Here is a 23,982-nt window from a genome sequence, read left to right on the forward strand (position 1 = left end):
CTCTACAGACCAGGTTCAAGGCCCGTCTCATTCCAGCAGCTGAAATCAAGCAGAAATCCTTAGAGAACTGGGTCATCAAGCTACATTCATTTTCAGCTGATTAAAAAAATATAAAAGTACAACCCACATACCTAATGTGCTATTTAAAAAATGTTTCCTTTATCCCTTGGTTAGTAAAAAATTAATTCATATTATTGCTCATCATTTTTTTGAAAAAAAAAAAAAGTATATCAAAATGATTCACTTAAATATATTTAACCATTTAGAATTAGAAATTAAGTCATTTTCTTCCCCCGACCCCCTTACTTAGGATATTAGTGAGATCCCTAGGTTAGCACTCTGGAGGTCATTCTGGTTTACATATTTCCTGGGCTCTTTCTTCTGCCTAATGAGATTTTTAAAAAGCAGTTTTCCTATCAAAAGAAACTGCAAGTCCATCTTATGGGGTAAATCTCATTAGCCTGAAGATTTTAACTCCTGAGCTCTGAAACCTGCTGGGTTCAGAGATGGTCCTGCAGAGAGATGTTGCTTTGCCGCCCTCTGCAGGCTACAGTTGGTAAGCCTCGGTCAGATAGAGGAAGCGGGGATGAATCCTTAGGTATCTGAAAAGAAAAGAAACAAGTTAATGCCAAAATAAGCCGACAGTGGGGAGGAGGAAATGGCTGTGTACATCAGTCCCCCATTCAAAAAACCATAGAATTTAGGGTATGTCACCTCTGTAAGGTGAAAACAGGATGTAAAACACTGCACTGCTTGATTCAACTTTTGTAAGAAAAGAAAAGCTTTAGATTCAGTTACACCAGAATGTTAAATTTTGGTTATCTTGGTGGTAAGATTATGGGTAATTTGTATGAAAATCCTTTTTACTTATCTGTATCACCTGCACTTTCCATAATAAATATGTTTTATTCTAGTCATAAGACACTAGTTAAAAGTGATTGTGGGCTTCCCTGATGGGTCAGATGGTAAAGAATCTGCCTGCAATGTTAGATGCCTGGGCTCGATCTCTGGGTTGGGAAGATCCCTTGGAGAAGGAAATGGCTGCCCACTCTAGTATTCCTGCCTGGAGAATTCCATGGACAGAGGAGCCTGATGGGCCACAGTCCATGGGATCACAAAGAGTTGGACACAACTGAATGACTAACACTTTCAAAAGTGACTGTGCCAAGGGGACTTCTTGGGGGCTAGCAGGGTTCTGTTCCTTGATCTTGATGCTCTACATCTTCATTAAAATAGTTTAAAAAAGTAGTTGTACAGGAACTCTCACACATAGCTGGTGGGGAAGCAGCCACTTGAGAAAACACTTTGATAGTTTCTTACTATCAAAGAACTAAAAACTAAACATATTCTTATCATGTGATCCAGCGATCTCATTCCTTGGTATTTGCCCAAATGAGATGAAAACGTATGTCCACAGAAAACCTCCACTTTATTCATAATTGCCAAAAAGTTGGAAGCAACCAAGATTCCTTCAGTAAATAAACAACAAATACCGTGTGAGTAAACAGGGGGAAGGAATGTATGGGAACCTCCTGTACTTTCTGCTCAATTCTGCCATGAACCTCAAAAAATAAAATCTGTTTTTTAAAAAAGTGGCTTTACTCCTCTGGGAATATATTAAAAACTATTGAATTGTATGCAGTAAATGAGTGAACTGTATGATATATGAATTATATCTCAAAGCTGGAAAAAAACCTTTTTCTTTAAGTGGTTGTACCAATAGTGAATATAGAGGTAGAGTACTAACACCTGCTACAATATGGGTGACTCTTGAAAACATCACACTAAGAGGAGAAGACAGACACCGAAGGCTACCTACTGTATGAACTGTCCAGGACAGGCAAAAACAGAAGATTAGTTGTTGTCAGGACCAGGGAGGGTGGGAAATGGGGAATCACTGCTAATAGGTTTTCTTCCTGGGATGATGAGAATGTTCTAGAAGTAGTGATGATTCATGTGTAAACTTTGTGAGTATACTAAGAACACATTAATTACATACTTTTTAAGTATACTTTTTAAAGGATGAACTTTATGGTATGGGAATCATATCTTAATAAAGCTGTTATTTTTGGTAATGGGGGAAAAGGCAATGGCAGATTTTGGAACATTGTCTTAAATAGCTATGTGCCTAGAATTCAAAAATCATTGTCTTTCCAATATCGCTTAACATACATAAAAAAATTAAGAATGGTTTCATTTAAGAAACCATTTCACTTAAGTTTAAACCATTTCACTTAACCATCAAGAAACCATTTCACTTAAGTTTCAGTTAAGAATGGCCATACCAAGACTTCCTTATTGGTTCAGTGGTTAAGAATCCATCTACCAATGCAGGGAACAGGGGTTCAATCCCCGGTCCTGGAAGATTCCACGTGGTGAAGGGCAACTAAGCCCGTGCCACAACTAGTGAAGCCCTCCTGCCTAGAGGTAACAAGAGAACACAACACAATGAGAAGCCCCTGCACCCCAACGAAGAGTAGCCCTCACTGGCCACAACCCAGAGAAAGCCCCTGCAACACAGCTAAAAATAAATAGTAATTTAAAATGGCCATCCTTTTTTTTTGACCACGCCCTTTAGCATGTGGGATCTTAGTTCCCTGATCAGGTATGGAACCATGCCCCCTGCAGTGGAAGCATGGTATTGGACTTGAGTAGGAACTGGAATCTGGTATCTAAGGTTTTTTACCCTTAGCAGCAGAATTAAAGTGAAAGCCCCAGTTTCCGGCTCCAGAACATCAGGCTGTGGTCAGCGTGGGTCTATTAATGGCAGCAACTCTCCACAACGAGAATCCAGTTTCAGAGATGCCAGGTCATCGGACCGCGTGGGCCCAATGTTCAGTATCACGATGGGCAGCTTCTTCTCTCGGGCAGTGAGGATGAACCTGTAACCTGAGTACACCTGTCAGGGCAGAAGAGGCAGGTGAGAGCTCTTTAGACGCAGAAAGAGCTGGACCAAATAGGGAGCCCCTCCAGGGTAAAGCCAGTTCAGGAGACATGGGTTTGATCCCCAGGAAGAGGAAATGGCAACCAATTCCAATATATTTGCCTGGGAAATGCCAGGCACAGAGGAGCCTGGCGGGGGCTACAGTCCATGGGGTCAGAAAGAATCAGACAAGACTTAGAGACTAAAGCACCACCACTACCACCAGCACCAGGGCCTCCCAGCTTGCAGTTAGTTACCAGTAACAACAAGCCAGTTACCTGCAAGGATGATCCCACCACCAGGAGGGAGTCAGCTTCTTTCACCCTCTTGTGCACAAAATCAACCTTGTCAGGCTTCACCGTGTCCCCGAAGAAGACGACGTCTGGTTTCAGGGGGCCCCCACATCGAGAGCAGGATGGGACCTGGAAGCTCTGTACCTCCTCCTCGGTGAGAAAGACATCGCCGTCGGGAGCCAGGCCGTGGGCCTCGGCACTCCAGGTTGGGTTCAGGACTTGGAACCGCTCCTGCAGCACCCCACGGGGAGTCTGCTCCCCACAATCCAAGCAGAGGACCCTGAAACCACAGAAGGGCCGACTGACCTGGGGGAGGCACAAAGCTGCCAGAGACCTTTCATCCCAGCCATCTCCAGCTCCTCCATCACGATGGCTTTCTCTCCCTGACACCCCCCGTTTCCCCTCATTTTATTAATATCTTGTCATGACCTCTTTAGCTATCACCTTCCTTCCAGTGCCTGCCAGCCTTCTAGAACAAAATGCATTTGTTTCTTCACCACCCACTCCCTGCTTAAATCTGCTGCAGCTCACTTTTATCCTTAACATGACTGCAAAGACTTTACCAGATAATTTCCTTAGTCCCGAAACCAGGGTTTTCCAACCCCCTCCATCTTCTGCTCTAATCATTTGCTGTAATTATCGCTGCCCATGAAAATACTTTTCCAGGAGTTCCCTGGTGGCCTAGTGGTTAGGATTCCAGGCTTTCACTGCCAGGTCCCAGATTTGTTTTAAAACATTTAAGAAAATGGGACTTCCCTGGCGACCCAATGGTTAAGACACCCCACTCCCAATGCAAGGGGCACAGGTTTGATCCCTGGTTGGGGAGTTAAGATCCTGCATGCCACACAGCGAGGCCAAAGCGGGAAAAAAGAAATTTAAGAAGAGATGAAGAGAAAGGATAAAGTAGACTTGATAAAACTCTTTGAATCTGGGTGATGGTACGTGGGAGTCCATTATATGACTCTACTTCTGTGGATTTTTAAAATTTTCATCACAGAAAAAAACTTAATGAACCCATAGCCATCCCCAGCTCATTCCCTGACACTAACTTAGTCTGAGTCCTTCTGGCTGACCTCCCTGAGCCACTCTTCCTAATCCTGTCCAGCCTTCCTCAAATGCTATTTTTATCATATTGCTTTCTTGTTCAGAAACCACCAACAGCCCCCTTTGGTCTCTCACAACAGACCCAAATCAGCACTGCAAGATTTTTAAATGCATCCAGGATTTGGGTCTAGCCTTCCCAGACAAGCTGATTTCATACTAGTCTCCAAGGAGACCAGTCCACTCTACAAAAGTTCCCTTCATATGGAAAGCCCTCTTTCCCTGCCTTTGTCAAGTTAAACCTGAGCTATTCTCCAGCCCCATCTCACCTATAAAAGCTTTCTTGATTACTCCTGTTTCTCTGAACCTGTAAAACATGTCTATCAAGGACCACATAAAATAACAGTCATGTGTGGAGTTGTTTGTCATTAAACCTGGTATTTTCGGGTCTCCCCCAAAAAAAGATTACCAAATTCTCACATATTATATTTTGGTATTATTTTATATATATATATATATATATATATATATAATGCAGACCACATTTTATATTTTGGTTTTGACCCCTCCACACCGGCAAGGAGCACACCAGTACACACCACATGTTGCAGGCACCCAATAGAGTTTACAAATGGTGGACTGATTTCAGTTCGCAGAGAACTGTTTCCCAGGCTTAAAGATAAGGAAATGGGCTCCAATTAGCTACAAGTTACAACCAGGGCTACGTATGTTCACTTCATCAGTCTTTATTGGGTCCTGGCTGTCCTGTGATCTATGTGTCTAGGCACTGGGGACCCAGCTGTTTGTAGCACATGCTGTTTGGTGGTCTGGTCACAGTTCCCTGGGAACACTCAGAGGCCACCTGCATACAGATCTCTTGTAAATGGCTTCCTAATTCTCTGGCCATAGAAGCTTTCCTGCAGGAGCAGAGTCAGTATTAGGGAGTTAATTCTCCCAGAGTCCCCCTCCACCAGTGAAGGATGGGAGATGATGGATAAACACCCCAGGTCCCTTGATTTTCAGTAAGATGATTCTGAAACTGCTGAACAGTCAGAGAGCCAGCTGCCCCAAGCAGTAACACATTCATTAGCATAACCTTTCCCTAGCTCTCCTATCTTCCCTGTTTCATGTCCCATTCCCTCACTGAATTTGCTAGGATCAACTCCAAAGTAAACAACTTCCTCCTGAATCATTTCCTCATGGTCTAGGGAAGACAGCAGTGATCAGCACGGCCAGGTCCCTGCTCTGACGGAGCACACATTTCTACCTTCACTGTTTTAGGTTTTCCCGTACCTGTGCATGCATCCGTGCAGTTCTGTTAGGCGCTGACTCCCCGCCTTGGTATGCAAGGCATCCACGTTTTGGGTCACCAACCAGTGCAGCTTTCCGAGTCTCTCCCAGTTGCTCAGAGCCCAGTGTGCAGGGTTAGGCTGGCGGGAGGAGAACTGAGGCCAGCCCACAAAGTTTCTAGCCCAGTACCGCTGGCGGACGGGAGTGCTCCGTACAAAATCCCCATGCTGGATAGGCCTCCGGTCTGTGCGGGCATAAAGTCCCACCTTTTCTGACCTGTAGTCTGGGATCCCTGACTCGGTGGAGATTCCTGCCCCGGTCATTACTAGGAGCCTCTTGGAAAGGGTGATGAAGCGTTGTAACTCTTTGACCTTCTCAGGGTCCAGAGGAGGACTTGGTGGCACAAATAACCCAGTGGATCTGAGTGAGCACTGCTGGCTGAAGTTTGCCCTCCAGTGGACTTTTGCTGTCCTTTTGAAAGTTAACCCAAAGCTCATCCTCATGCTAGAGAGAAAAAAAGCATCACAGGAGAAACTTTTTTTTTTTTTTTTAATTACTTGTTTTTTTTATCTATTAATTGTTTTTTTCTTTTGCCACATGGTACATCCCATAGGATCCAGGGACCTTCCCTGAGACCAGGGATCGAACTGGTGCCCCTGCACTGGAAGCTCAGAGTCTTAACTACTAGCCCACTAGGGAAGTTCAGAAACTGGGTTTTAAAAATCAAGATAACCAAGAGAAGGGGGGTGGGGCAAGATGGGAGAGGGGATTAAGAGGTACGAACTTGATCTATAAAATAAATAAGCTATAAGGATATATAGTACAACATGAATATAGCCAATATTTTATAATAACTATAAATGGAATATAACCTTTAAAGATTATGAATCACTAAGTTGTACACCTGAAACTTTCAACTAAATGTAAAAAAGTTTTTTTCTAAATATTTATTTGGCAGTATCAGGTCTTAGTTGCAGCATGTGGGATCATTCAGTTGTGGCATGTGGGATCTAGTTCCCTGACTAGGAATTGAACCTGAGCCCCCTGCATTGGGAACATGGAGTTTTAGCCACTAGACCACCAGGGAAGTCCCTAAAAATTTTAATTTAATTAAAAAACATACAAAACAGAAGAGTGAATAATCAATAGGTGGAGTATATAAATAGCACAAGATTAACCAAGAGCTGTTCATTGTTGAGGATCTGTGTTAGATCCAAGGATGGGGCTTCATTACATTACCTATCTCCACAATAACAAATAAAATTTTCAACAGTAATTTCTTAGAGGAATGTTTGGATGCCCTAGTGTGCCCTGGACAGTGGAAGTACAGAAATGCCAAAAGTCATGAAAATGCCAAGAGCCAAGTAAAATATACCCATATTTTATAAGCTCAGGAGATATGATCAGAAAATCAGAAAGGACTTCCTTGGTGGTCCAGTAGTTAAGACTCCCTGTTTCCAATGTAGGGAAACTGCAACATTCTGAGCCCACATGCTCTGGAGCTCAAGGGTCGCAGGGCAAGGAAGACCCCACGTGACACAACTAAGACCCAACACAGCCAAATAAATAATTTTTTTTAATGAGAAGAAAGAAGAATGGAGAAGTTTGAAGAGAAGCTTAAATATGGAATATTTTGCCTTCATGGTAGACAAAATTCCAATATCTGGATGATATTAGCAATCATATAGTATTTGGAGAAAACTATTTGAAACAACTAGACATAGTGAACAAGGGCAGGTAACTTAAAACGTATACCTCCCTCCTGTTGCCCTTGACCTAGACAAAAATGACAGCAAGGGCACATGATTATCAACAGTACAGCAGTAAACAAGGGCTAAGCTTAGCCTAAACTTACATAGACAAACCTTAACTCTAGGCAAGAAACTAAAAGAAAAGCCTGGGTAACATCCTTATTTAGTGCCCTTCTCCAGGGGTTCTTCCTGATCCAGGGAAGCCCAAACCCAGGTGGCATTAGTGGTAAAGAACCCACCTGCCCATGCAGCAGACCCAAGAGATGCAGGTTCGATCCCTGGTTTGGGAAGATGTCCTGGAAAAGGAAATGGCAACCCACTCCAGTATTCTTAGCTGGGAAATCCCATTGTCAGAGCAGCCTAGAGGGCTACAGTCCAGAGGGTCACAAAGAGTCGGACATGACTGAGCGACTAAACAACAACCTTGTTCACAAAATAAAACGTATAGTTTTATTTCATGATAGCTCAAGCCTATCTTGTCTTCCTGGTCTCCTAAGAGCCATAGCTCTCCTATGCTCTGACCATCAGATGGGTATTAATTATGACTGGCAAATCTGCCAAGGCTTTCTGCATCCAAGGGAAACTGTATGTTTTGGTTTCCTAAAAAAAAAAAAAAAAAAAAAAGGAAAGAAAAAAAAGAGGAGGAGGCCTCTAAAAAATAAAATCTATTTTAAAAAGGAGGGAGATAAAATGATAAAGCAGAATTCTAACATAATATAAGAACTATTCTGTCTCTCCCAGTAACACCTGGCTGGTCAGAACTGAATTTCTTACAAACTTCAAAAAGTGAGTGGTTGGGACTTCCCTGGTGGTCTTGTGGTTAAAAATCTGCCTTCCAATGCAGGTGATGTGGGTTTGATCCCTGGTCCGGGAACTAAAGTAGTATTCCCTGGGTTTGACTCCTGGGTCAGGAAGATCCCCTAGGGAAAGAGATGGCAACCCACTCCAGTATTCTTGCCTGGGTTAGGGGCCTGGTGGGCTACAGTGCATGGGGTCACAAAAAGTTGGACATGACTGAGTGACTAACACTTTCAACACTTTCTGGGAACTGAGATTCTGCGTGCCGCAACGAAGACCCGACACAGACAAAAATAAAAAATATTTAAGTCCTTTAATAGCTCATTGTTAACCTATCTATGACTCCATCTAAAGACGTCTTTATCAGAGGAACATATTTATATTTTTAGTTAAAACCATCCCTTGGGGGACTGTGTGTCCCAAAAACCTACTTCCCACTTTATAAATTAAAATTATCTTATTTCTTCATAAACTAAAGAGGCATATTTGAGCTCCAGTTTAGTTGATGAAACTGTTGCTCAGACTTCTCAGGATTTTATTAATGTAGTTAAGCACTCGCCTACCTTTTATTCTATTTCCCCCACATTCTATTAGTTTACCCTCAGTTGCAAATACAGATGCTTGGACACAGTGAAGAGTCGTGAGACATGACAAACAGTCTTCCTCAGCTTTTCTAGCTGTAAAAAAACAAGGCCTTGACATAGATTTTGATAAAATGTAGACATTCTCCAGTGACACTCACCCCATACGTAAACATTATTTTATATTGGGCTTTCCAGATCTGGGATCAGGACCCTGACTTTCCAAAGTAACACGTGAACAGCTAGACAAATACAGGTTCCCGATTCCTGAGACCAAAGGGCTCGGGAAACCCTGTTGAAAACATGCTCAACTGGAACAACTGCTCTCTCCCAGGTCCCACCAAAGGCAAAGAAGAGAAATGGAATCCACAGTTTCTAGAAACCTGCAGCCGGCACAGAACACACTTACCTTCCACAGCTTAAGGGACACTTTACGCCCAACAGGGACAGACGGGCTATATTTGCATTTTGGGAAATGTAGTTCATGAAGCAGAAATGATGCAAGAAAAACTACAAATCCCACAGTCCTTTGGGCTTCACAGTTGTAGGACCCAGATTGTCTAGTAAGGCCCCCTGTTGGCCTTCTCTGGTCGGAGGTTTCAAACCCAGGTATGCGATGTGTAGCTGTCTCCTAAGCCATCATGTTTTTGAGAGAGAAGCGGTTAGTTTAGATGCCAATGTCCTGAGTGCAAAATAGTACATCCAAGGACTTCCCGGATGGTCCAGTGGCTGAGACTCAGGGCTCCCACAGCAGGGGGCCCCAGTCGATCCATGGTCAGGGAACTAGATCTATCATGCATGCCTCTCTCATGCCACAGCAAAGAACCAGCATAGCTAGATAAATAAATATTTTTTTAAATAGTACATCCTGTCAATTACAAATTGGCACTTGCAAATTTGTAATTGCAAAGAGCTGCAAAGAGCATTTGCCAGCGATTGAATAAAAACAAGGAGATTGAACCCTGTGCTGCTGCAGCTATTGACCTTCAACACCCCCTAAGGGAGTTCAGGGTGGAGTGAGGCACTCTGTGCTCCAGGGAATCTGGTGGGACAGGTCTTTAGATACATAGATATTTTCAGGAACTGATTTCATGATCCCAATTTTTGCCATCTCTTCCTATCTAGAAAATCACTAAATCCCTTCATGGTGCATCACTAACAGAACACCTTTTGTAAACTCCCCTTTCACCAGAATCTTCTATATTAACCTTCCCTCACTACCTCTCAGAGCAGTCTCTCAGAGCTACCTGAGGTGCTGTCCACCAGGCTGCAGTCCTCATTTTACCCCAAATAAAACTTAACTCGCAACTCTCACGTTGTGCATCTTTTTTAGTTGACAATCCAAGTGGGAATTCACTCTCTCATTAGAAGCTTCAGCAATGGATCTAGGTTTGACTCATCCTCAACTTCAGTGTTTACAATCCTTCCCACGCATTGAAACGGAATCAGGTTCCCACCATGCAGTGAGTTGTGAAGAAATTCATTCACAAATGTCTAGAAAACTGATTACAGTTGAAAGGAACAATTAAAGTGAAATATAATACACAGGGACTAATATGATTACACATGTGGCTTCTCCACTTTTATTTCTCATCTTATGTTTTTATTAAATTAACCAACACAATGCCTGAGTCTTACTTCCAAAAATTCTGATTTAACTGGTCTGGGGAGACACGGGCACCAAGCCGTTTTACAAACTTCACAGTTGTTTCTAATACGCAGCCAGTGAGAGCCACTGATCTGTAGCGTGGCCTGGATAAGACATCAGTTTGTGCTTTAGAACACATCAAAGAAGAAGACCACTCTAAGGAACCACTTCCCCCATTTTAAAACGAAGTGAGGAAAATTCTCAGATGGTCCAGTGGTCACGACTCAGAGTTTTCACTGCTGATGGTGCATGTTCAATCCCTGGTCAGGGAACTAAGATCCCTCAACCCACTGGACACCGCCAAACGAAACAAAACAACAACAACAAAAAACTGAGGCCCAGAGAAGAAATATGAAAGCTGGAGTCAGAGTTTACTCTCATTGAATGCATAGCGGTAAATATTGGTAAAGTAAGTTCAGTAGTTTTGAAGCAGGAGGTAGATGCCCCCCACTCACCCACAAGGAAAGCGATTTGAGTTTATTTCCTGTATACAGAAACTCCAAAATATCAATAGCAGTATAACCAAGAGAGGAGGCTGGCCCCTGCCTGGATGAAAATAAGAGACCACATATTTCTCATCCTTCAAGTCAAGGCAACCTTGACTTCCAGACCAGAAAACTCTTTGGAGGTCAAAAGAGGAATGATGCTAAATTTACCCATAAGTTTTTTTGGTGAAATCCATCCTGACAGAGATTCATGCGCACACCTTGGAAGATAGTAAGAGGCACCGAATAGGGACTCAGAACTAGGCAAATTGAAATGACTGGCCAAAGGAAACCCAGAAGAAATGCCTCATATGAGTGATTCAAGCTACCATGAGGTCGCGACTGAGTCCACCTGTGTGTCTATCTAGACGTACTGTACTCTTTTTCCTCCTAACAAACATTTTACTTGTCTCACTACTTTTCGTCTTTGGGGGAATTCTTTTTTTGCAAAGCCAGGGCCTTGTCACTCATCACTGGTCTAGTAGTTAGGATTCAGCTCTCTCTCTGCAAGACCCGACCTCAATCTCAGGCTGGGAACCGAAACTCTGCTTCAAGCCACTGCAGGCCGAGGCTACCAGAGATCACTCTGGGAGCAGTACCTCCAGTCACACCTCAAATAGGTCCCTGGGCTGGGAGAATCACCTGACATGAATATTTTGTGCCTTAGTTAACCTGACCACGCTGGCTGAAAGTGAGTGAAAGTCGTTCAGTCATGTCTGACTCTGCCACCCCATGAATATACAGTCCATGGAATTCTTCAGGCCAGAGATACTGGAGTGGGAAGCTGTTCCCTTCTCCAAGGGATCTTCCCAACCCAGAGATCGAACCCAGGTCTCCTGCACTGCAGGTAGATTCTTTACCAGCAGAGATACAGGGAAGCCACAGGGAACCCTGGCTGGAAAAAAAAAAAAAAGGATCAAAATGTAGACTGGAAACTAAGGCAAAAAATTATAATCCAGAATATTTTCTGCACAAATGAGTGTTTGATCAAAACCTATAGAAATGTCAAAACATGACATTACCCCCATCTCAGGCCAATATTATCCTGGAAAACTTCATATCCACATTATTTCCTCAGTTCTCCCAGGGGAATAAGCATCATTAAGAGACTGGCCAGGAACACAAGATTATTGTGCCTTTAGGCCCCAAAGAATCTCATGTTCTGGGGAGAAGTTAGCTGAGTTTTCCAGCTTTCTTAGTCTGGGAAGTCATCCGTGGAGGATGAAGTCATTCAAGACAGCTGGTGAAATACAATTTCCCTTGGTAGCTACCGACGGGCTGTAATGAGCCACCCAATCGAGACATTCTCAAGGGCTGAGAAGTTCCTTGGATGATGCTAGTCTTTGCATTTCTCACAAATCCACTGCACCAGGCATTAATGACAAAGTCCTCTAAGTTAATCACACTGTTAGTCTTTTCTTTTTCTCTCTGCTGTTTTTTCCTACTCTGGCTGTGGAAAAAAAAAAAAAGTTAACTAGACATCAGCATCAAACAGGTCTTTTTTAGAAAAAATTTTGGCTGCAGTGGGTCTTTGTTGCTGTGTGCTGGCTTTCTCTAGTTGCAGAGACTGGGGGCTACTCTGTAGTCGAAGTGCACAGGCTTCTGACTGCGGTCATTTCCCTTGTTAAGGAGCTGGGGATCTACAGCATGGGCTCAGTAGTGTCCCACGGGTTTAGTTACCCTGCAGCATGTGGGATCTCCCCCAACCAGGGATGGAACATGTGTCCCCTGCATTGGTGGGCACATTCTTAACCACTGGACCACCAGGAAAATCCCCAAACAGGCCCTTTTATGTCAGTTTTACATCTAGTTGATGACTACATAAATATTCAGTAAGCAATACATTGAACATTTCATGTTTGAAGTTTTTCATAATGAAATGTTGGGGGAAATACAATTTTCTCAGAGACTACCGTTTTCATCTTCAGATCAGATCAGATCAGTTGCTCAGTCGTGTCCGACTCTTTGCGACCCCATGAATCGCAGCACGCCAGGCCTCCCCGTCCATCACCAACTCCCGGAGGTCACTCAGGCTCACGTCCATCGAGTCAGTGATGCCATCCAGCCATCTCATCCTCTGTCGTCCCCTTCTCCTCCTGTCCCCAATCCCTCCCAGCATCAGAGTCTTTTCCAATGAGTCAACTCTTCACATGAGGTGGCCAAAGTACTGGAGTTTCAGCTTTAGCATCATTCCTTCCAAAGAAATCCCAGGGCTGATCTCCTTCAGAATGGACTGGTTGGATCTCCTTGCAGTCCAAGGGACTCTCAAGAGTCTTCTCCAACACCACAGTTCAAAAGCATCAATTCTTCGGCGCTCAGCCTTCTTCACAGTCCAACTCTCACATCCATACATGACCACAGGAAAAACCATAGCCTTGACTAGACGAACCTTTGTTGGCAAAGTAATGTCTCTGCTTTTGAATATGCTATCTAGGTTGGTCATAACTTTCCTTCCAAGGAGTAAGCGTCTTTTAATTTCATGGCTGCAGTCACCATCTGTAGTGATTTTGGAGTCCAGAAAAATAAAGTCTGACACTGTTTCCACTGTTTCCCCATCTATTTCCCATGAAGTGATGGGACCGGATGCCATGATCTTCATTTTCTGAACGTTGAGCTTTAAGCCAACTTTTTCACTCTCCACTTTCACTTTCATCAAGAGGCTTTTTAGTTTCTCTTCACTTTCTGCCATAAGGGTGGTGTCATCTGCATATCTGAGGTGATTGATATTTCTCCCGGCAATCTTGATTCCAGCTTGTGTTTCTTCCAGTCTAGCATTTCTCATGATGTACTCTGCATATAAGTTAAATAAACAGGGTGACAATATACAGCCTTGACGTACTCCTTTTCCTATTTGGAACCAGTCTGTTGTTCCATGTCCAGTTCTAGCTGTTGCTTCCTGACCTGCATACAAATTTCTCAAGAGGCAGATCAGGTGTTCTGGTATTCCCATCTCTTTCAGAATTTTCCATAGTTTATTGTGATCCACACAGTCAAAGGCTTTGGCATAGTCAATAAAGCAGAAATAGATGTTTTTCTGGAACTCTCTTGCTTTTTTCCATGATCCAGTGGATGTTGGCAATTTGATCTCTGGTTCCTCTGCCTTTTCTAAAACCAGCTTGAACATCAGGAAGTTCATGGTTCACATATTGCTGAAGCCTGGCTTGGAGAATTTTGAGCATTACTTTACTAGCGTGTGAGATGAGTGCAATTGTGCGGTAGTTTGAGCATTCTTTGGCATTGCCTTTCTTTGGGATTGGAATGAAAACTGACCTTTTCCAGTCCTGTGGCCACTGCTGAGTTTTCCAAATTTGCTGGCATATTGAGTGCAGCACTTTCACAGCATCATCTTTCAGAATTTGGACAGCTCAACTGGAATTCCATCACCTCCACTAGCTTTGTTCGTAGTGATGCTTTCTAAGGCCCACTTGACTTCACATTCCAGGATGTCTGGCTCTAGGTCAGTGATCACACCATCATGATTATCTGGGTTGTGAAGATCTTTTTTGTACAGTTCTTCTGTGTATTCTTGCCATCTCTTCTTAATATCTTCTGCTTCTGTTAGGTCCATACCATTTCTGCCTTTATCGAGCTCATCTTTGCATGAAATGTTTCTTTGGTATCTCTGATTTTCTTGAAGAGATCCCTAGTCTTTCCCATTCTGTTGTTTTCCTCTATTTCTTTGCATTGATCGCTGAAGAAGGCTTTCTTATCTCTTCTTGCTATTCTTTGGAACTCTGCATTCAGATGTTTATATCTTTCCTTTTCTCCTTTTGCTTTTCACTTCTCTTCTTTTCACAGCTATTTGTAAGGCCTCCCCAGACAGCCATTTTGCTTTTTTGCTTTTCTTTTCTATGGGAATGGTCTTGATCCCTGTCTCCTGTACAATGTCACGAACCTCATTCCATAGTTCATCAGGCACTCTATCAGATCTAGTCCCTTAAATTCATTTCTCACTTCCACTGTATAATCAAGGGATTTGATTTAGGTCATACCTGAATGGTTCAGTGGTTTTCCCTACTTTCTTCAATTTAAGTCTGAATTTGGCAAGTAGCAAAAACCAAAAGTCTTTTGGAAAATATAGTCCAGAGCTGAAACAAGTCCAATGAAGGTTTCTAGTAGCCTTCCACTTGCCAACACAATGAGAGTGACTGTTACTTCAAACTCACAAACGCTGGGCATTTCTGTGGAAATAACCTCTCTGGGCCGAATTAATATGTCCTGCCCAGAGAAAACCTTTTCAGGTTAAATATTAAATTACCATATGATTCAGAAATTCCACTTCTAGATACATACACAAAAGAAATAAGAACTTAAACTGATACTTGAATGCCAATGTTCATAGAGACATTACTCACAATAGAAGGAAGAAACCTCCTGTCAAAGAATAAATGGATAACAAAATTCCGTACAGTAGAATATCAGCCATAGAAAGGAATGAAATTCTGAAATATACTACAACATGGATGAACCTTGAAAACATGCTCTGAGATAAGGTAGATACAAAAGGTCAAATAAATGTGTGATTCCCTTATATGAAGTACTCGTGGTGGTCTTGTCGCTAAGTTGTGTCCTACTCATGCGACCCCATGGACTGCAGCCTGCCAGGCTCCTCTGTCCATGAGATTCTTGAGCTACTAAATTCATAGAAAGTGGAATATGGGTTGTCAGGGGTTGTGGGGAGAGGAATGGGGAGTTAGTGTTTAATGGGAACAGTTTGGGATGATGAAAAAGTTCTGGAGGTGTGCAGTGGTGATGGTTGCTACCGAACTGTACACTTAAAAATGGTTCAAATGGCGAATTTTATGTTATGCACACTTTGCTACAATTAAAAACAACAACAATAATAATGATAACCAACACTTTTTCAGAGGATAGTCACACCGTGAATCAGAAGCCAAGTGAACAGCACTCAACACAGAGCACATTTCTTTTCCTCCCCAATTCTTAGTCGTGAGTTAAGTTAATTAGCATGTTCCCTCCCACAATGCTTTGCTTCATTCTCCACTAAAAACTAAGCGAAATCAAGCAACTGAATCAGCGTATGTCTTTCCGAGAGCTCTTCATATCGTTGTCTAATTTTTATTCATTCAATATTTAAGGGTTTTGCCACGAGACGCCAATTCACCTTTCTGAAATAGGAACCTTGATTATTGGGAACGATGAGAAGGGGCGTTACTCGTTAGCTTTGCGCAGTGGCAGTATCGTAGCCAATGAGGTTTATCCGAGGCGCGATTATTGCTAATTGAAAACTTTTCCCAATACCCCGCCGTGACGACTTGAAATATAGTCGGCATTGGCAATTTTTGACAGTCTCTACGGAGACTGAATAATTCTGGTTTTAAAAGAAAGTACTACTTTTTCGAAGCAAGTTATATATTTGTTAAGTGCCTATGTGAGAGAGTAGGCTCACGTTTTCATTTATAACCGCTTTGTGAGAGTACATTCTGTTTTCATTTATTCTAGCCGTTTGTTGGATTTTGTGTTTTATGTTAAGCTTTCATGAAGATTACTTGATCAAACGTGGTTAGGCAAATCCAGTTTTTTATTCGTACTGTCTAGTTTTGTATCTTTGTAATACTAACAATTAAAATTTTAATTTGGGTTTTTGAAAATGTTTTTTTCTGGTCCCACACTCTCACCTCCAATTCCTGGTTCTTCTTCGGTTTGTCCTCGCTTTTCCGGTCCTCCTGATGCTCTGTTTCCTCCTTAGAGTACAAGTCAACCCGATTCGTCTCTGTGACGTCATGCTAATTTGCATAACATTCCCCGGCATCCCCAGCGAGAGCGCTCTTATTTCCAAAATAATAGTGTTCGACAAGAGATGGCCCAACCACAAGAAGCCCCCCGCGCGGATGGGCCTTAAATGTAACTGTATGCAGGGAAACAGATTCAATCCACGAGCTCGCTGGCGGTCGCTCACCCTCAGTGGAAAGGCAGTTGTCATCCGTGGGGGAAGCGGGTGCGTGCTCACGTTCTCCAGCTTTGCGCAGTGGCAGTATCGTAGCCAATGAGGTTTATCCGAGGCGCGATTATTGCTAATTGAAAACTTTTCCCAATACCCCGCCATGACGACTTGAAATACAGTCGGCATTGGCAATTTTTGACAGTCTCTACGGAGACTGAATATTACTTGTATAAGAAAAGCTTAAAATTTTTTCTGGGCTTATAAGTTTGGTTGTATTTTTTCTATGCTGGTTTTACAGTATGTTGGGCTTTTCTAACCGCTGTAATTCTGAGGCTTGCGTAAAACTCGTGTTTGTACAGTCGGTTGATATCATCCAACTATCTCATTTTCTGTCATTTTCTCTCAATTTTACTTAGCATTAGAGTTTTTTTTTTAGTTTTTCATAACGTTAAATACATTTATCTTAAGGAGCCATTCTGTGATATCTTCTTCATTTTTTATTTATTTTTGGGTACATTGGGTCTTTGTAGCTGGTAGAGGCCTTTCTCTAGTTGTGGGGAGCAGGCTTACTCTTTGTTTCTGCGCTAGAATATTTTCTAATAAGTCGGTTTTTCGTATTAGGTGGCCAACTTATTGCCAACCTTCAGCGTCAGTCCTTCAGCGTCAGTCCTCCCTTTGAATATTCAGGACTGATTTGTTTTTCTAGGGTTGATTGGTTGGATCTCCTTGCTGTCCAAGGGACTCTCAAGAGTCTTTTCCAAAACCACAGTTCAAGCGCATCAGCTTTCTTTATGGTCCTACTCTCATACCTATATTGACGTGAAAACATGCTTCACGGAGTTTGTTGGTTTCAGTTGCGGCGTTTTCTTATGTATTTCTAGTCAACGTGATTTAGGGGTACGTGTCTAACTCCAGTATTCTTGCCTGGAAAAACCCATGGACAGTGGAATCTGTCGGGCTAAAAGCCCACAAGGGTCGCAAAGAGTTGGACATGATAGCACGCATGCACCTTGTCACACCTGCAAGTCCAGCCTGGAGGTTTCCCACAGTACTACCCATGATTTTGGTTGTAATATTGTAGTTATCCCCTGGGAGCTCACAGTTGCCAAATGACCAATTCGGCTCCCATCACCCCTGAAGAGGCAGGGACTCTTAAGAGGGTCACGGATGCACAGAACCAGACAGAGGTCTGAAAAATTTTCATCTATTTCCTTTTAAAAGGACCAGGAGGTGGTCCAGTGGTTAAGACGCCATACTCCCAGTTTGGGCTTCCCTTGTAGCTCAGTTGGTAAAGAATCTGCCTGTAGTGCAGGAGACCCAGGTTCGATGCTTGGGTTGGGAAAATGCTCTGGAGAAGGAAATGGCAACCCATTCCAGTATCCTTGCCTGGACAATCTCATGGACAGAGGTGCCTGGTGGGTTGCAGTCCATGGGGTCCAGAGTCGGGCACGACTGAATGACTAACACTTACTCCCAGTTCAGGGGGCCTGGGTTCAATCCCGGGTCAGGGAACTAGATCTCGCATGCCACAACAAAAATCACGTGCCATAACTAAGATCCGGTGCAGTCAAATAAATAAATACATATATTTAAAGGAAAAAAAAAAAAAAAGAAGAGGAGGGGAATGGACACAATAGACTTGTTCAGGTCCCACTATGGAGTCCCTGGCAGAGCTGCTCTTGGAACCAAGTCTCCTAACTCTTAATAGGGATGCTGGTTTCCACTTTAGTGGCTACCTCTAGTTTTGTCCTCTTAGGAAGCCAGGTGTGTCTATGAACAGAAGGCCTCAGGAATCCTATCCCTGGCATGGCAGATCCTTGACCTGCTTAGGCGACCACTTATGAATCATTCCTCTGGCCTCTAGCAAAACAACAGACTGGTTCCAAATAGGAAAAGGAGTACGTCAAGGCTGTATATTGTCACCCTGTTTATTTAACTTATATGCAGAGTTCATCATGAGAAACGCTGGACTGGAAGAAACACAAGCTGGAATCAAGATTGCCGGGAGAAATATCAATCACCTCAGATATGCAGATGACACCACCCTTATGGCAGAAAGTGAAGAGAAACTAAAAAGCCTCTTGATTAAAGTGGAGAGTGAAAAAGTTGGCTTAAAGCTCAACATTCAGAAAACGAAGATCATGGCATCCGGTCCCATCACTTCATGGGAAATAGATGGGGAAACAGTGGAAACAGTGTCAGACTTTATTTTTCTGGACTCCAAAATCACTACAGATGGTGACTGCAGCCATGAAATTAAAAGACGCTTCCTCCTTGGAAGGAAAGTTATGACCAACCTAGATAGCATATTCAAAAGCAGAGACATTACTTTGCCAACAAAGGTTCGTCTAGTCAAGGCTATGGTTTTTCCTGTGGTCATGTATGGATGTGAGAGTTGGACTGTGAAGAAGGCTGAGCGCCGAAGAATTGATGCTTTTGAACTGTGGTGTTGGAGAAGACTCTTGAGAGTCCCTTGGACTGCAAGGAGATCCAACCAGTCCATTCTGAAGGAGATCAGCCCTGGGATTTCTTTGGAAGGAATGATGCTAAAGCTGAAACTCCAGTACTTTGGCCACCTCATGTGAAGAGTTGACTCATTGGAAAAGACTCTGATGCTGGGAGGGATTGGGGGCAGGAGGAGAAGGGGACGACAGAGGATGAGATGGCTGGATGGCATCACTGACTCGATGGACGTGAGCCTGAGTGACCTCTGAGAGTTGGTGATGGACGGGGAGGCCTGGCGTGCTGCGATTCATGGGGTCACAAAGAGTCGGACACGACTGAGGGACTGATCTGATCTGATCTGATCTAAGTGGGGAGGTGGTGGGCGAGCATCCACTGGTACAAAGCAGCACCGGGTGTGTCGGAGGGGGGAGGAGGGAGGAGTGGGGGGGAGGGAACCCCCCAGTGTCATCAGACTCTTCTCTGCTTCAGAGAGCTCAGAGTCTTGAGACAGACCACAAATAAACATATGAACTAGATAATTACAGATTATTTCAATGTTATAAAGAAAATAAACAGGGACATGTGATGGAGTCATCCAGGAGACCAGCCAAGATCCAACAGCAACAGCTATTGAGCACTGACTTGTGTGTCAGACTCCATGTGAAGTGCTTACTTCATATCCCAGACTCCACACAAAGTGCTTAATATGCTTTATTTCACTTAGGTTCTCACAGAAATCATCTTGCTATTCCTTTCTTTTTTACAAGCAGCACTATTAAAGGATAATTGATATTCAATAAACTGCACATATTTAAAGCGTACAATTTGATGACTTTTAAAAACATGTACACCCATGAAACCATTTCTGCAAACCAGCTGGTGAACATATCCATGACTCCCCAGTGTTTCCTGGTGTTCCTTGGCAATCCATCCCTCTCCAGCATCTCTCCCCACTAGCTCCCTCCTGCTGCTGTCACTATAGATTAGTTTTCATTTTTTTAGAATTTTATATAAACAGAATCTACAGTATGTGATTTTTTTTGAGACTGTTTTAATGAAAAATATGTTCTTGCAGTCCATCCAGGTTGTTGCATGTATCGCTGGTGCATTCTTTTCCCTTGCTGAATAGTTTTCCATTAATGGAAGTACCAGGGTTTGTTCAACCGTTCACCTGTGGAAGGACACTGGCTTGTTCCCAGTATTTTGCTAGCACAAATAAAGCTGCTAAGAGTATTCCTATACAAGCTTTTGTGTGATCAAAAGTTTGTTTTTGGCTGTGATGGGTCTTTGTTGCTGCATTAGGGGCTTTCCCTAGTTTTGGAAAGTGGAGGCTGCTGTTTGCTGTGTTGTGCAGCCTTCTCATTTCAATGGCTTCTCTTGTGAAGTACAGGCTCCAGGGCACACAGGCTCAGGAGTTGTGGCTCTCAGGCTTAGTTGCTCCGCAGCCTGTGGAATCTTCCTGGACCAGGGATCAAACCCCAATCCCCTGACTTGGCAGGCAAATTTTTATCCACTGGACCATCAGGGAAGTCTCTGAGTATAACTTTTTTTAATTCTCTGGGTTGTATAGTCAGTTACATGTTTAGTTTTTTTAGAAGCTGCCAAATTATCTCCCAGAGTGGCTTTCATTTCCATGTTATTTTCCATCTACAGTTCTTAAAAATCCCAGCAACCAAGGGGAAGGGATAGCAGTGACTCTGGGAAGGTCACAGCTATATTTAAAATGGATAACCAACAAGGACCTATTGTATAGCAAAAAAACAAAACAAAACACCAAAAAACGAAACTCAGCAAGTCCCTCTGCCTTTTTTCTTTCCTTCACAACAGTGATTTTTTTTTTAAGAGTCCAAGACAGTTATCTAACTCTCACATTCCGACTTCCCTGATTGTGTTCCCCTTATTTCCTGTAACCAAGACCACAGCTTGATTTGATTCAGCAGGATTTCAGAGATGGCCTTGTGAACTTGGTATTACACCTGCCACTATAATCAATGCTGAATTTAAATGCCAGGGTAAGCAGTAACTGCTCTCTCTCTCTTGTAAACGTGCATTTTCCCCTGTGTAGTCAGTAATCTGTGGAATGAAGGATCCTTGACATAGGAACTGTTTGGTACTAAAAAAGACCTTTTCTTTCCACAACCGTGCCTTTAAACCACTTTCTGACCAGTCATCAAAATATGGCTAAGTAAGATAAATTAATGTCACTTCTCTGGAACCCAGGGAAGGTTTGGTAAGACCAAGGAATACCCTGTGGTTCCAGAAAAGGGAAGAAGAGTCCCTAATTGACCCAAATGTATCAAAATTGATGAAAAAGGGGGTCAGTGATAGCTGCCAAAGGGGCATCCCAAATGTGGGAACTACAAGAGGAGCCGACATGTGCTACCCAAAGACTGAAATTTCAAGGAGTTAAAAATATCTGTGACAGCGTGGTCTGAAAATGCACTCCAACCATTTCTTTTCACCTTAGTTGGGTGCCAAGATGGCTAACCTGGGTGTCAAAACAGGTCTGGAAAAGACAAAATAAGAATGCTCCCTCCATGGCAAATTTTGTGTTGATTGGAAAGTCAGATGATGCTCTAGCAAACATGTGATTGTGTGTGTGTGTGTGTGTGTGTGAGATTTCCTTGGAATTCATAATAACAAGTAAGTAATGACTCATTTGTAAGCAGTTACAAGAAAGAAAAGCATGGAAAGAGCACCAAAAATATGAACAAAACAATGCTGAAAAGCAAAACAATGGTTTCTTAAAAATATTTTATTTTCGGTTGTGCTTGATCTTCATTGCTACACTTGAACTTTTTCTACTTTCGGAGAGTGGGGACTACCATCTAGGCGTGTGTGCAGACTTCTTATTGCGATGGGTTCTCTTGCTGTGGAGCACATGCTCTAGGGCGTGAGGGCTTCAGTAGTTGCTGCACGTGGGCTCAGCAGCTGCAGCTTCCTGGCTCCAAAGCACAGGCTCAGTAGTTGCGGCGCATGGGCTCAGTTGCCCTGAGGCATGTGGGATCTTCCCGGAGCAGGGATTGAACCAGTATCTCCTGAATTAACCACTGGACCACTAGGAAAACCCCAGTGTGTTTTATTTAAAGGTAAAATTCATGGAACATACATGTAATATTTTGCTCTCAGCTCTAGTGGAATTTTTCTTTGGGTAGTTTGAGTTACAATGACTTTTTTTTTAAATTGAAGTAAAATTCACAGAACATGAACAAATTTTCAAGTGGATCCATTTGATTTTCACGTAAGTTTCTGTTTCACTATCTAATTTTTATCTGGTAATAAGATTACCGCATGTTGGGATATCAAATCCAGATATTATATATATGTGTGTATATATATATATATATATATATATATATACAGCAGGGACAGTCAATAATCACCATAATTCCACCTCCAGGACTAGAGGAAACAGCCACAGATAGGTGAGGTTATTCCTCCAAATTGTTCTATTTATGTGTCAACCTAATTATTAACAAACATTGGATTATACTCTACATTCAGTTTTGTGCATGTGTGCATGCTCAGTAGCTTCAGTCATGTCCAGCTCTTTGTAACTCATGGACTCATGAGTCACTCATGGGATTCTCCAGGCAAGAATACTGGAGTGGGTTGCTGTGCCCTCCTCCAGGGGATCTTCCTGACCCAGTGATCGAACTTGCATCTCCTGCGTTGGAGACAGGTTGAGCCACTGGGGAACCCCACATCCAGTTCTACTATTTCCTTTTTCTTTCTGCTAAACTGAGATGGTGGACCTATTTTCCATGTCAGCACATAGCTCTCCTCTTCCCATATAGATACATCCCACTTCAGCTCACCAGTCCCCTATGGATGGACATTTGGGTGGTTGCCAGTTTTTTCCAATGATGAGCAATGCTGTGATGAACATCCTTGAATGTGCATTTTAGCCAACTCATGGGGTATTTTGGGGGGAATTCTGCCTCCCAGTAAGCTATCTCTAGGGGAAATTCTGTAGGTGAGATTGCTTGCACAAAAGCCATTCATATTTTGCATTTTATTTATTTTTCTTAGAACTTTATTTAGTAGTTGTTTTTTTTTTTTTTTTTCCTGTGCTGGGTCTGCTGCTGCACCTGAGCTTCTCCTTGTGTTGTTCAGAATATGGGATCTTAGTTCCCTAACAAGGGATGGAATCCTCCTCCCCTGCATTGGAAGGCAGATTCCTAACCACTGGACCACCAGGGCAATTCCCACATTTTGCATTTTAATTTTCCTTTGGCTGCACTGCAGGGCGCCCTCAGCCGTGAAAGCGTGGCATCCTAACCACTGGACCACCAGGGAATTCTCCATATTTTGCATTTTAAGAGGTGCCCCCAATTGGGTTCCCCCACCATTATACCAATGAATCCTCCCACAAAGCCACATAGGAGAGCGTCTGGAGAATGTTCGATGTGTGTGTTTGGACATGTTCTGCAGCTTTCACAGGACTCTTCTGGGTTAGGGAGGGGAAGTGGAGGAGGGTGAATTCGTATCCAGTTCCAACACTTGTTTGTTCTCCTTTCCAGGCAGAAAGCAGGGAGAAGGGGCTGGGTTGGGTGAGGTAATCCTGACCCTCTCCCCTTCCACCATGTATGGAAATATGCTTGGAAACATCGGTTCCAGATGGAGCCAACCCCCACCCCACCCCCTCCACCCCTGTCACCTGAGCCAGCCTGGACCTATTGGCCTCAGGGGACAGAAGGCTGGACTCAGAGGAATATTTCAGCAGCAAGAGGGTCCATAAGCCCCGAAACAATCTTCCCAGTGTTCGAGTCACTGCAGGCTGGCTGCAGGAATCACTGGCTTCTTTTGGTTAAAAATATCC

General features: G+C 43.1%; 1 protein-coding gene and 2 non-coding genes across 6 annotated transcripts; 2 read left to right on the forward strand and 1 right to left on the reverse strand.

The window, feature by feature from the left end:
* Positions 1-230: 230 nt before the first annotated feature.
* Positions 231-16,506, reverse strand: SIRT4 (sirtuin 4). 4 transcript variants are annotated; one of them, XM_027566581.1, is made up of 6 exons: positions 16,450-16,506; positions 5,551-6,051; positions 3,202-3,496; positions 2,687-2,899; positions 2,286-2,421; positions 231-602 (listed from the first exon to the last, which is right to left on the reverse strand). In XM_027566581.1, exons 2-4 carry the CDS (start codon positions 6,048-6,050, stop codon positions 2,747-2,749), a joined length of 948 nt encoding a protein of 315 aa, XP_027422382.1. In that variant the 5' UTR covers position 6,051; positions 16,450-16,506; the 3' UTR covers positions 231-602; positions 2,286-2,421; positions 2,687-2,746. The 4 variants fall into 4 exon arrangements, with proteins under 4 accessions (XP_027422382.1, XP_027422385.1, XP_027422381.1 ...); XM_027566584.1 differs by lacking the exons at positions 2,286-2,421; positions 16,450-16,506 and adding exons at positions 8,660-8,773; positions 9,087-9,158; XM_027566580.1 differs by lacking the exon at positions 2,286-2,421 and having other exon boundaries at positions 16,450-16,503.
* Positions 15,992-16,132, forward strand: LOC113875182. Its single transcript, XR_003506186.1, has one exon. It is a non-coding gene; the product is annotated as a U4 spliceosomal RNA (small nuclear RNA).
* Positions 16,507-16,788: 282 nt separating the features above from the next.
* On the forward strand, positions 16,789-16,929 carry LOC113875181. Its single transcript, XR_003506185.1, has one exon. It is a non-coding gene; the product is annotated as a U4 spliceosomal RNA (small nuclear RNA).
* The last annotated feature ends 7,053 nt before the right edge of the window (positions 16,930-23,982 follow it).

The sequence above is a fragment of the Bos indicus x Bos taurus genome, chromosome 17, assembly GCF_003369695.1.
Source record: "Bos indicus x Bos taurus breed Angus x Brahman F1 hybrid chromosome 17, Bos_hybrid_MaternalHap_v2.0, whole genome shotgun sequence".
In the NCBI taxonomy this organism is placed as follows: Eukaryota; Metazoa; Chordata; class Mammalia; order Artiodactyla; family Bovidae; genus Bos; species Bos indicus x Bos taurus.